Below are 14,064 nucleotides of genomic sequence, written 5' to 3' on the forward strand. Positions count from 1 at the left end.
CACAATAGCACAAAATGCGTCCGTTGTAACGAACATCGTGACGTCCATTGTAGAAATAAATGAGATAGGTGAATGCTACACTCTTTTCTGGCTCCATTGCAGACAAAACACCACACACCAGATACTGCAACTGTGTGGGGTCCTTGGCAACATCCGTCATAAAGTACGTTCTTTGCAACGGACATACTTCTTGCGCTCGTGTGGCCCCAGCCGAAGTCAGCACTGATTTTAGATCTAGCCTCACACTGAAGTAGATGAGCTTAAGGCATCCTGGAATTTGGATTCTGCCGTGAAGTATAACATTAAGATGGAGAGAGTCCATGGAGTGAGTCCACAAGCAAACAATACAGAGCAACCGCCGCTTGTCAGCGAAGTTACTACAAATTTTTGTGGATAAAGGGTGTTGCGTGGTCAGCGCAATGAATCCCCATGGCCGCTAATTTCGGTTTTCTAGACTGGAGCCGCCATTTCCTTGAAATAACTCCTCAGTTATCTTCACGAGGCTGAGTAGACCCCCTTTCAGACCCACTACGTCTCACAAAATCTGGTAACGCCGGGAATCGAACCCGGACCTCAGCATCTGTAGCCAGCGGTATAGTTCGCTTGCGAACTGCAGGCCACGGAGTTAGTTTCTTTTAAGTTACAGTTCATTCATCACTGCATAGGCTTGGTATTGGTAGGAAACACAGCTCCACTCTGCTACACAACCTTGCCAGTACAGGAGATAGGAAATTATTACCATAACTCCTCCAGATTTCCATTTTAAAACACTTAAAGTAACAGCAGTGGACCAGTTTGGGTTCAGTTTGAATGCATAATCAAGGAATTGAATAGAGAGCACAGACATGCAGGAAAATTTAACATTGTATTTATGGAAGTTTTGGCAGTACTGAGGGACACTAAGATTGAATCAAGGTAAGCATAGATTCAAGGAATGTAAGATCCAGGCCTCGATGTAGTATTTCTGAATTAGCAGTATAGTTGATCAGCACTTGTAGTCACTGGAATAGCTTAGTCCAATATGAAGCAGTAAAATTTAGCAAGACAGTTCTGCATGATGCAGGAATTGCTACAAAAACTTCACAGGTAAATACCCTATTATAATTGATAAATAGTATTCACATTTACTGAAAAGGAAGAATTTGAAAATATAGCTGTGGTTAAAAAATAATTAGGAGAATAGTATACTCTTATTAAGGAGTGTTTACTGTCTTACCGAGAGGTTTCTTTAATCTTATTTACATTCCATCTTGACAGAATTCTTAATGTCTTATGTATGTAGAGGTCATTGTTATATAGTGCTTTCTAAAGTACAGTATTTACATTGTGTCATGCTCCATGTACATTAGTCTGGTTTATTTTTTGCACTTTGTTGCATTGTGTTATTTCAGATGCAGAAATTTATCAGAATATATGAAAATAGCTGAAAAAGTTAAAGAATTTTTTCACAATGAGGGCATCCATTCAACTACTATACAACCAGAATTTGTTGAGGTGAATGAGGTAAGTGTTGTGTACAGGCATCCAGTCTTATTCCACTATTAATTTTCTTAGTTACATAATTATGAATAAATCTTCATCATGTTGAACGTTACTTACTTATGGAGCTGAGCCATTCTTGAGAAGCCGCCAATTCTGCAGCTACTCAAGAATGTGCCAGCATTTTATGCAACCCGAAAGTTCATTACCGTGTTTACAAGAGCCCTTCACTGATCCCTATCCTTAGCCAGATCAATCCAATCCATACCATCCCATCCTATCTCTCTCAGATCCATTTTAATATTGTCCACCCACCTACACCTTGGTCTTCCCATCGGTCTCTTTCCTTTTGGCTTTCCCACCAATATCCTATATGCATTCCTCTTTTCCCCCATTCATGCTACATGTTCTATCCACCTCATCCTCCTTGACTTGATCATTCTAATTATGTTTGGAGAAGAGTAAAAGTTATGAAGCTCCTCATCATGTTGAATATAAATTAAAACTAGAAACTAGACATTCATATGTCACACAGCATGCTGAATCTTGTGACTGGTACAAAATTTCTGATTCATGCAGTGTCACATGAGGACCACCATCAAGTGTAACAAACTTTACTAAAATGTTGAATCAGTAAAATCACATTACATTTTTTGGTCTTGTAGGACCATATTTAGGAGCTTGTGTAATAAAAGGAGATGGTGTTCATGTACTTGAGCTTTATTTTGCAATTACAGCACATATCACCGCTTCTTGTATTCAAAAGAAATGTACATAGTATAATTTTAAGAGTTTTATATATTTTAAATGTACACATAAGCATTCTCTTTTTATTACATGAGCCTCTGAAGCCAAAACACGAAAGGTGAATTTATTGACTCACCATTTTATTAAGATTTGTTATGCTAGATGGTTCTTTTGTTCTCTGGGAGCTAACATAAGTATAATGTTTGAGATGTCTCATTATAAGATACAATGAAATTTTGTTTGTTAAGTCTTTATCGCATCTATTCAATAAATATAATCATTTACATTATGCATATGGGTCTGGGATAGCTCAACCAGTATAGGAACCAGACTACAGGCTGGACGACAGGCGAATCAGAGTTCAATTCCCAGCAGGGGAAAGAGATATAACCTTCCTCCGTAGCATCCAGACCAGCCCACTGAGTCCTATAGGCACTGGAGCTGTTTCTCTGGGAGTAAAATGGCAAGGGTTTGAAGCTGACTACTCATCTCCATCTGGTGCCAAGGTCAAGAATGCTTGGAGCTGTACCTCCATTCTCCCATGTCTTCATGTTGTGCATAATTAATAAACACAAGGACGGCTTTTTCTTTTACCTTTACATTTAACATGTAGGAAGTTATGTTTCAGTCCTCAGAAGGTCATTCCCCTCATTGTATCTGAATGAGTAGCTTGGTTTCATTTGGTTTATAATTACAACTCTTAGATTCCATAAACACATGCCCACACCTGTTTGCTTGAATTAAACCAGTGGTTGTTTTGTTTATGCCAATAAATAATAAACATGATAGAATAATAGTGAAACAGGAAGTGTGACAGACAGCTGTACAAAAGGAGGAAATTAGCTGAAATGGTAAAGATGATGCCATCAGAAAGAGCTCCTACACAACATTAATATTGTCAACCAATAGGAGGACACCAAGGAAAACCAAAAAGAAGATGGTGTGGTGTTTAAAGGCAGATTGGACTAATGAGCTTGATCCTTGCAGATGACAATGAAAAGCAGATCAATATATATATCAGGTTATCTAGGTTAAAATATGCTAATTGTATAGTGATGTGATCCAATACCCACCAGACAGGAGAAATCAAGAATTACATTACATTACACTGCAAACTGTACTTTAATTGGTTTTAAACTTGAAAATATATAAACTGAATTTTTATGGCAGTGAAATGCAATGAAATCTTCTTGGTTGATGAACTGCATTTATACAAGTGTCTGACATTGCAGAGACTACCTGTGTCTGTCATTATGATTGATGAATGATACTTATGTATATGGACCTAACTAACTCCAGTCTTCATTGGCCAAGAACTAGCCAATAGGAGTATAATGGGTAGACTTAACTAGCCACTCATCTTAGACCTGAGTCTGCACAGTATTGATTATTTTTATGGTATGCATCCTGTTATGTGTTGTACACTTAGATTGATATTCTTGTGACTCGTCTGATGATGACCTAGGAAAGGTCAAAACATGTAGCGCGACACCAATGTATAATAAATAATAATAAAACTAATGTTGATATGTTAGTATCTGTTTTTGTCTTCATTTTTGTAGATATTATTGTTGTGTAGACAGCCCCATTTATACTATCAATGTTGATTGGCCTGGATATGACCCTGAGAGACATCATTCATCCATCCATCTTGCAATTAACCTAACTGAATTTTATGTAACTTGGAATGTGGGAAGAATCAGAATTGTGACTGGCTTAGAGTGATTTGCCAACATTTTAGTGGTCTCCTTCGCCCGCTTATCCCTGTACCCCATAGAAGACTGTGTAATGAAATCTGTGAAGTTGGTCGTCTGTATAAGTTGACTTTCCATTGCAACGAGCCAGATTTTCTTTATGGAACTAACAAAATCATATTGTACCGTGTAGTACCGTTTCTATGCAGTGTTCATAAAAAGGAACATGCATTGCTTGGTAAGGGTCAGTAAACACGTTTCTTTGGAAATGATATCAAGCGCATTGCTAGGCAACCACGCATGACAACAATGGCAGGATTGTTGGAGGCAGTGTTTTCAGTTGGGTCTGCCTTGAGGCTATATAGCAAGGATCCCAGGCAGTGCAGTGCAGTTCAGTTCAGTTTAAAGTCAGCCAGTGAAGAGAAGACTAGGAGGTTGATGTGAAATGGCCGCCAGCCTGGGACCCAGTCAGTTGAGGGTTGTCAGTTGAAAATAGCCCTGTACAGGAGGCTGTGAAGAAAAGAGTTAGTTGCAAGAGTGCAGCTATGAAAAGAAGGCTGTATGAGTAATTCAGAGAGGCTGTTATGGTTCCCATGTTAAATCTTTTGCCAGGCAGCGGCTAATGGAGCCTAATAGACAGAGGACAATAGTCTGTGTCTATCAGTGGTCTGTAAAGTGTAGTTTTGAGTGTTGTATACAAGTGGTCAATAAATCCAGTATCCAATCCATACCCCATCTGTAGTCACACACCTAAATCACGACAATATTAATTTACATGTGACCAAAGTATTGTGTCATGGCCACCTTATTGCATTTATGATTTCATTTTATACATATTTTATTAACCTTTTTATGTTGGTCACACAATTAATAATTATCTCTACCAATCTCTACAAACAAAAATCTCTCTGCCGATCTGTCCATTGTATGTACCTGCCAAACATCCTTTAGTTTGCATTCTAGAGCTGACAAGCCACCAAATGATTCGTTCTCTTGTTCTCCAGTTTGACCAGAGGCTTGCCATATTTTTCACTTTTGACCAAACATAAAGTAGAAAATATATCTTTCACATTCATGCCAGATCCACTGACTGATAGTATGTGTATAAGGTGCTCAGTAATCACAGGGTGAGAAACAAAGTAAAAAGCTCTAAAAGGTTTAACATTAAAAGTAACAAAAAGTACAGTAGTTCAGTAAGTAGTCTCTGTAACCAAAAGTGTAATGATTTAACTACATTTCCTGCAAATTGACAGGTTTGGGTGGAATCACAGGTGGCCAACATAGACAGGTTTCATTACATATTGGTCAGTTTGTTTTGTCACAGCAGTTCTTGATGAAGGAGACAACACTTTTTTGAGTGTTAATTTCATATTAACACTCATCATTGAAGAAAGAAATCAGCCCTCATTCTGATTTGTCTTCACAAAATACCTTGAAGAGAAGTAAATACTAAGTATGATGCATTGTTTCCAGTTTCCTGAGGACACTATCCAACCAGCCCCTACGGAAGACTGTGTGTTGGATTGCCCTAAAACGGACAAACCCTGTGCCCTGTCCACTTGTTGTGGACCTTCCAAACATGTATGTATACTGACAATGTTGTTGCTGATTAAAATATGACAGACATATTTAGTCATATGATAGAGGGAGACATTAGTAGCATAGGAATGAGATACTGTGTTCTGTACTGTATTCTTAGATCATTTTATTGGTATTTTCATGCAGGGGACATCATCATTAACCCAAAACATTCAGACCACAACTGGGGCCTTATGCACATAAGAACATTTTAAGATCTTTCTGCAAAAAGCCTGACTATAATGCTTTAACCAAAGCCATCCTGCTTGAGGCCCCCTTGATATCTATATGAGCCTTAACCATGCAGAGCTGAAGATCTGTATTCTATGCCTAACCAGCACTGTTGAAAAGTATATGGTAGGACATCTTATCCTCTTGTCCCAATTTCGTGCACATAATGTTCTCTGCGAGTCCCTTATTATTTAGGTGCTCGGTGTACAGTGGCCAGTCAACAGCCTTGTTACAAGTCTACAATGTTTTCTGTCAAAAGCCAATAGGTCCCAAGACAGTTTTTCCTAAGGTGCTCCAAGTAAGAGCTTCAGCTTCCCTGTACCTGGTGTGGCCGCCCAGTGTTCTGAGTATGTCTCCTTCAACCACTCTTTAACCTTGAGTCTGTCAGCAGATGATGGGAAGGTTTGGGACAAACAAGTGGCCACTTGATCCCTGCATAGCCAAGACATTTGTATTCTCATTACCCAGAACTGCAAGATCAGTTTAGCAAATGTTCATTAAATTCTTGGCAGTAGTAGAACCCAAAGTGTGTGTCCACCATCACAGATGCATGCTTCTAGATCCTTTCTAAAGTCACATTCTCAACCCTTCCGTCTAAAATCCCATTGTATGATATGATTGTCTGAGAGCTTCCGCAGTAGCACAGTTGATTGAGGCACTATGCTACAAGCCGGAAGCTCACAGGTTCCAGTCCTGATGAGGTGGATTTTTTCAATTTACCTAATCCTTCCAGCTGTACTATGGCTCTGGGGTCGACTCAGGCTCTAACAGAAATGAGTACAGGGTATACTCTTGGGGGTAAAGGGCGGCTGGCGAGTAAGGCTGACACCCTTAGTGCCAACTATGAGCTGATTATCTAGAAAATGTGGGAACCTCAAGATCTCACAACCCTATGGGCCTCCACGGCTTGTTACAGGGATAGCTTTACTTACTTTACTGAGAGCTTGAAGATTGTTGAGCTACCCAGGTGGAAGGGTCTCAATAGGAAGCCTTTAGATATTCTAATTCTGTTATTCTATTGCTCTTGGTCTTCCAGATGGTCACATTTCACGGGATTTGCCCTACCCTACCGTTGCCCTACCCTACCGGACCCTCATTTTGCACATGTGTCTTGTTTCCCAAATCTGTATTCATCTGTATACTTTCTTTATTTTTAAAAAATAAAAGGCTTATGAGATCACCTTGTTCTCTCTCTGTGTATCTGTTCATGTCTGCCCATATGCCTGTATATCCCCCCTAATATTGTTAGAAGGATTATATGATCACCTTGCTGTCTGTCTGTATATGAATCCTCCATATTTTTTTTTAGGAAACTTACAAGGTCACCTTGTTATCTGTCCCCTCCCCAATTGTTGCTAGGTAAATTACTGGTTATGGTTATATAATATAGTTATTGATCTGTGCGTCAGAGTCCCCCACCCTAATTGTTTTGCTTCGTATGTAGTCCATGTCATGTCAAACAAAAGTAGCCCTTCCCAGAACTTCTTGTTATTGTGGCCATTTCCAGCTCCACTTGTCAGCTTTTAGGATTATCAGTTCAGTATGTTAACAGTTCATATGCAGCCACAAACACATGGAAAATTTTGTGGGTCTGGATGGGATAGCATTTTTAGCTTACTTAGCATCCTCTCAGATCATTGAGGTAACATCCTCAGTATTGCTTGAGTGCCTAAACTGATTGTGTACAAAATGCTGCCTAATCCCATCTCAGTGGCATACTTCATAAACTGTTTTATTGACTTATATACTTTTTTGGTCTCTAATACTCTCATTGTAGTGGAAGGAAATTAAGCAATTAGTTCTTCCCAGAACTTCTTGCTGGTTCTTGTTGTTGTGGTGGTGGTGGTGGTGTTTGGCCTTATGTTTGTTAATTAAATATGGGAATAAAGAACTGAATTGAATTATGATGTAAGTGGCCTTGTTTTGTTTATTTCTTTGTTTTGTTTCTGCTTACTTTATAATTTGCCTTTGGGCTGTTTTGTAAGCATGTAAATAAATAAATAAAGAATTTATTTATTATTATTATTATTATTATTATTTAGTAATAGATATCACGAAAATAAACCTGTAAGAACCAGGAAAGCTCAGTCAAAATAGTGACTATCAGGAAATGAATGACAGGAAGGTCAGAGATTTTCTCTCCTTGCCACCACCTCTGTGTCCAACCTCCTCCTACCCAGTAGGTACTGAGTGTTCTTTCCCTTTGAGAAAGTGGCTGGTGCATGAAATTTACTGCTCTTGTCTGTCTAGCATCAAGGTTACTGATGTGTGAAGCTATTCTGCGTGGAAATTGTGTCTGGAAACCATCATAGTTTTGTGCTTAATTAAGTGCAGATAAACTTCACTGAAAAGTGTAGTGTTCACCATATATTGAGTTATTTCTCCTTCATGATGAGATGTCTGTGTAATGGCTCTAACTGTAGTGAGCTTTTATATGTAAATACATTGTTGCCATTTACATTACGTATTATATTTTCCCTGATCATTTCCATTGATGTAAAGGTAAAAAAAAAACGGTAAAGTTATCCTTGTAACAGGCTGTGAAGGCCCAGAAGTGTGTGAGAGGTCGAGGATGTCACATCCTTCAGACAGTCGGCTCATAAATGGCGGTAAGGTTGTCAGCCTTACATGCCAGGCACCCTTTATCACTCAGCAATATTCCAGGTACTCATTTCTGTTAGAGGCTGAGTCAACCCCAGGACCAAAATGCAGCTGGAAGGATTAGGTCAATTGAAAAATTGAATAATGACAACGGGATTCGATCCCGCAACACTTCAGCTTGTAGCATAGTGCCTCAACCAACTATGCTACCGTGTGCCCCTCATTTTCCATGCTGTATGAATCATCAATAATATAGAGGGCTCAGTTAATTTTTGTCTCTTTCTAATCAGGGCCGTGATACCCCATCACCAGGTGACACTCCATACTTATGTCGGCAGCGAAACAGTGCAGCTAGCTTCAACAATCGAGTACAAGAATTGAGTGAAATGGAGAGTGGACACTTACTGGCCTCTGCTGGGCCTTGCACAGCACAGGTAATGTAACAAATGTTATGCAATATAAAGGATTGAAATCAAATGTTCTTGCTGTGATAAGAGTAGATAAGACTAGCTCGGGTCATGACCTGTGTGGGGCTTTGGGTTGAACAGTGATCAGCCTTCTGGCACTGCTACCAGAATTAGTAAATAAGATTTAAAAGTTCATTACAGTGGTATGTTATACATCTATTGACTTTTTTGACATCCACTGTAAGATAAAGTTGTCCTTCTGCTTAACTAATTAAGCACTACACCATGAAGGTGTATGGGGGAGTGGATGTATAAATCCACATTTTCTTGACCTCAGCATTAGCTGGAGGTGAGTGGTCAGCTTCACGCCCTGGCCACATTACCCCTGGGGAAACAGCCCTTGGTACCCATTGGATAGGAGGTTGGGTGGACCCCAGAGCTGGTCTGGACAACTTGGGAAGAGAAAATTCTTGACTCTAGCGAGACTCACACCTCGACCCCTCATTTGTCCAGCCTGTAGCCAGTCGCTATACTGACTATGCTGTCCCGGCTCCGTATTATCCACTGTCCATTTTTTATTAAAACTGTGTTTTAGAGGCTGAACTCTGCCTCCACCCTCAGGTAAAATGCCTGCTCAGTTGGGCCCAGTTGATGGAGATAGTCCCTTTATCCAAGTATAGGATGTAGGGAGTAGCTTTCTCAGTTGAGGCCAGTTAACTGTACTTTTTTACCTGATGATGGAATCAGAGTCCAGTCTCTACACATTGTTTTAAATAATAAACAGGATGATGGATAATGTCCAGGAAGTTCATAATTGTACCAGAATTAACTGTTGTATTAAGTGGACTAAAGTATATATGAAACTCCATGGCCTGTAGTCTGCAACTGAACTATACAGACCGAGCGACCGCCACTTGTTGGTTAAGTTAGTGCCAACTTTTGCAGATAGAGGATATCGCATGGTCAGCGCAGTGGATCCACAGAGCCATTAATCTCAGTTTTCTAGACTGGAGCCGCTATTTCCTTGAAATAGCTCCTCAGTTATCCTCACGAGGCTGAGTAGACCCTGGAAGTATATATGAAGGTTGATTAAATTGTGGGTCAGATGACAGGGAACATGAATTCAAATGGTATAAAAATGGTTATGAGCATGAGTATGAGGGGTGAGCCATAAAAACCAGCCCTCGCACCACGACCTTCAATGATCTATTGTGCTTTCCCTTTGGATTAAACCTTTATTAATCCAGATGTGTGTGGCTGATTCATCTTCTTGTGGGCACCTTTCACAAGTTGGGTTGTCTGTCAGTCCCAGTTTGAAAAGGTGCCCTTTTAAGTGGCAGTGTCCAGCAAATAATCCTACCACCCATCTTAAGTGATCTCTGTTTAATTTTAACGGGTCCCTCATTCTTTTATGCAGAGGGCCCTGATATAAATCCTTTGAGTCCAGTTGTGGATTCCCAGTGGGGTTTTTTTTATTTATTTATTTTGTTTATTTATTTATGTATTTATTTTTGGTGGTTTCTCTTAGTCCAGTCCCTGATCGCTTTCTTGGGAGATTCCACAAGCTGGTTCAGGTGAAATGAACAGTGGTTCAGATCCTGTTCTTGCCAGTTGCTCTGCAGTTTCATTCCTAGCAATGCCCTCTTGGTCTGGCACCTATATGAGCTGAACTCTGTTATGTCTGGCCAGTTGTGTGAGGGATTGGATAAAAATGGTTAAGTATTTATACATAAACAGTATGCTAACATGTTTCCATGCCAACCTAATTGTGTCTTCTCCTTTATATTAATGGGGTACGTGGCAGTGTAGTTGGTTGAGGGGCTATGCTATAAGCCGAAAGGTCGTGGATTCAAGTCCTGATGAGATCATTGGATTTTTTCAATTGACCTAATCCTTCAAGCCACACTATGGCCCTGGGTTCGACTCAGCCTCTAACAGAAATGAGTACCAGGGGTAAAGGGATGCCGGCGTGTAAGGCTGACAACCTTTATTATTATTATTATTATTATTTTATATTAACAGCACAGTGCCACTGCCACTACAGTGAGATTGAAAAGAGAAGGTTCAGGTGAGGACTGTTCGTAAATCGGATAGTAATGAGGTTGTGATTCTGAAATGCTTTTTTTTTTTAAGGGCAATGGTAGTTGTCCATGCCCTTCTGTGCCGTGCCCCTCCCCTCCGTCTAATAAGGAGTCGTGTGTTTGACGCTGGTCTCCGAGCTCGCCCTCCTTGCTGCCAGTTGTCAAGTGAGTAGCATACCCATGAGCCAGTGAGTAAACATCTCTCTAGTCCACTTCATTTCGCCGAAATACAGTCTCCATGGCAACCATGTGCATCCAGTCTCCTGAGGAAGAAGCAGTACTCTCAAGATGCAAAAAGTATCTTCTCTCTTGCCAGAGTACTTTGATAACAGTGGATTTACAATGATAATTCTATAAAGGCATAGATAAGACTCGTTCATAGAGAATGTGATCTGAAAAAAGTGAGAAATGGCAGGTCTTGGGAGAATTATTCTCCAGTATGTGTGTGCCAGAAATAAAGATGATGAGATTGTGAATTACAGTTCACATTGACTCTTCAGTCCAGATTTGACACTTAACAGATGCAAATTGTCCAGGTTTGAGTTTTGAAGGTGAACTGTTTCTACAACTTGGAGAATCAAAACTTTATATAATGTGTACTGAAGTGTTATCTACCATAACTGGTTAGTTTTGGCAAGACTTTGGATGAAGAATCCTTGTTGAAACGGACAGTATTTCAGAATTATAAGGAATTATATACTCTGCCATGTGGGGTTAAGCAAGCAAGCTGTTATTTATTTAGTTGTTGTAAAGAAAACTGCAAGGAGAGTAAGGAAAAGTGGAGGTATATCCATTAACAATTTGAAGAATGCATTGGCAATCATGTGAAAATAAATTTTTGTGGAATTTATTTGTATTTGGGTACTATTATATAGAGACTTGCTGGAAGCACATTGCATATGTGCTTGTGATAGAACTGGAAGTATAATGAGTCTGATGAATGGTTATGTGGCTTGTTTAGTTTTGTCCAGTCGAGTGTAATCATATCTTAAACAGCTGAAGAGAAGGCAATTTATAAAAATATTTTAAGTAGAAGTATACCAATTTTAAAATGTTATGGCCACTTTAATGACTTTCTAGCAAGTGCAAAGACACTAATAATATTCTAGTTTTGGTGCACAGCTTGTAAGTAGATAATGTTACATAAAATTAGTAGTTATTGTTATTTATTGCTTTCACATATGCAACAAATTGTGAATTTAATGTATCAATGATGTAATGTTACAAGTGAAACATTTGCCCAAGCTTGAGTCATGAAAGCCAGCTTTATGGTACTCTATTGGCAGAATAGTAGGAAGTGTTTTTAAATTGTCTGAACATGAAGGTTATTGACTTCTGGAATGTGGTGGTGTGTAGTGTGGTAGACCATTATCAACATTTCAAAAGATCCTGCTGCCTTCATCTTCAAGGAAAATAGTGCTGTTCTTCCTGGAAGATAAAGGCATCAGATTCCTTTAAAACATTAGCAATGATATACTACACTACTCTGTGTCTTGTACCAGAAGACAATAATCCTCACAGTCACTGCCATGAGAACTCCAGATTTCACATTGTCTTCATGTATTTGTTGATGGATGATTTTACTTATCATTATTGGGCTTCATAGACAAAATGAAATGGGTAAAACATTGTGAGATGGAATCCCAAGCTGGTTGTACTGATCGTAAATGGCAAATAATTGCCTTGTAGATTCATAAGCCAACTACTGATAGAATGAGATACTAAGTAAATTCACCCTTTCCTCCTCAAAAACCATATGTATACGTACACACACAGTTAGTACAGGAATGACTTCTAAGGATACATTTGCCTACTTATTGCATTTTAAGTTCCTAGTTCTTTGTTTAGTGTTGTGCAATATTAATGATTATGTATTCAGTTTTGGATGTAGTTCAGTTCAGACATTTGTTTCTGTGTTTAATATGTGTTTCAGACAGTTCATGTGTTTATGACAGCATAAGTTCCAAGGAGTACACAATTGGTAGGTGAAAATATTTACATGATGTTCAACAAAAGAGGAAGTGAACTGTAATATAGAAAATTATGTACGAGAAGCTTCAGATTTATATTTTTGAGTAAGGGCAACACTTCAGGTACTCACATTCCAATCAGAACATCTGATTCTGAAAAAGTACAGGTTTTGTGAGGATCTTCTCTATACAATGAAATCGTGATTTAATGTTCCTGTATTTAGGGTGAGGATTTGTCCCATCCAGAGTGCAGTATATACAATGTGATGTCCCATATTTAGTGAATTTCAGTTTAGTAAATAACCCGCATTCATTGCAAGGAGTTTTCATCCTTCCAGAATTCATACCAGTGGCATCCCACACTGAACACATACTGTACCACACTGCTTGTGGCATTATAGGTGCTTTGAATCTGTACTGGGATTCTTTCAGTGTTTATTTCATACATCTTTAATTATTTTACAAATTAATGTGATATTATATAATTGTGAAGAAAGCAGTCTTCTGGGATTTGGCACGGTGTATATGTGGTGTTAACCGACGTTTCGGAGGAACGTATCGCCTCCATCTTCAGGGTAGAAGGAAAAATATAAGAAATCTGCAAGTGAAGAGACATATGCTTTTAGCGGTTCTCATGGTCTCTTCACTTGCGGATTTCTTATATTTTTCCTTCTACCCTGAAGATGGAGGCGATACGTTCCTCCGAAACGTCGGTTAACACCACATATACACCGTGCCAAATCCCAGAAGACTGCTTTCTTCANATAACCCTAATCGCAATAATCTGTTTACACTGTTGCGGGGTTTCATGATTTATAACCCTATTCACAAATCAGTTCACTCTGTCTTCAGTAGTCTACACGTTTACAGTACAGGAGCTATGTAAGTGTCCCTGTATCACACTCGCCCAATTTACACAACTACACACATGTCCGGTTCTTCTTTCTGCGAACGCTGCTATACTCCAACTGTAGGCTGCTGACTGGAGAACTGTCTTAGGCCGCTGATACACTTTAACTCTCTCCGGGGACGTCTAAAAGTTAACTCGACTACAACTGAACTCGCTAACGGCCACATTACAACTAACTCACGCTTACTGCTCAGCCGGCTTTTATTCTGTTCGCTGTTGCCTGTTGACTGCGTCAACAGCGTCTTTGCGTGCCACGTCACAGTGTCTGCGTATAGCCTAGCAACGCTGTTACCTCACGCCCTCTCATGTCACCGTGCGAAGGGGGGATGACGGAGCGCTGACTCACCCGCCGCGTCACTGCTGGTG

The 14,064-nt window shown here is 39.5% G+C and overlaps 1 protein-coding gene across 7 annotated transcripts in view; it reads left to right on the top strand.

Annotated features, from left to right (window-relative positions):
• The window catches only part of LOC111863666 (zinc transporter 1), a 70,216-nt gene extending 57,826 nt beyond the window's left edge, over positions 1-12,390 (top strand). For 6 of the 7 annotated variants that reach the window (XM_023850175.2, XM_023850177.2, XM_033751153.1 and 3 more), the window contains exons 7-10: positions 1,392-1,503; positions 5,394-5,501; positions 8,621-8,764; positions 10,871-12,390. In XM_023850175.2, coding sequence (XP_023705943.1) covers positions 1,392-1,503; positions 5,394-5,501; positions 8,621-8,764; positions 10,871-10,942 — 436 coding nt within the window. In that variant the 3' untranslated portion in view covers positions 10,943-12,390. Of the gene's footprint in view, positions 1-1,391; positions 1,504-2,535; positions 3,955-5,393; positions 5,502-8,620; positions 8,765-10,870 lie in introns of those variants that run through there. The other variant, XM_033751154.1, reaches the window with a different exon arrangement.
• Positions 12,391-14,064: the final 1,674 nt, after the last annotated feature.

This window comes from Cryptotermes secundus, unplaced genomic scaffold, assembly GCF_002891405.2.
Source record: "Cryptotermes secundus unplaced genomic scaffold, Csec_1.0 scaffold234, whole genome shotgun sequence".
Classification (NCBI taxonomy): Eukaryota; Metazoa; Arthropoda; class Insecta; order Blattodea; family Kalotermitidae; genus Cryptotermes; species Cryptotermes secundus.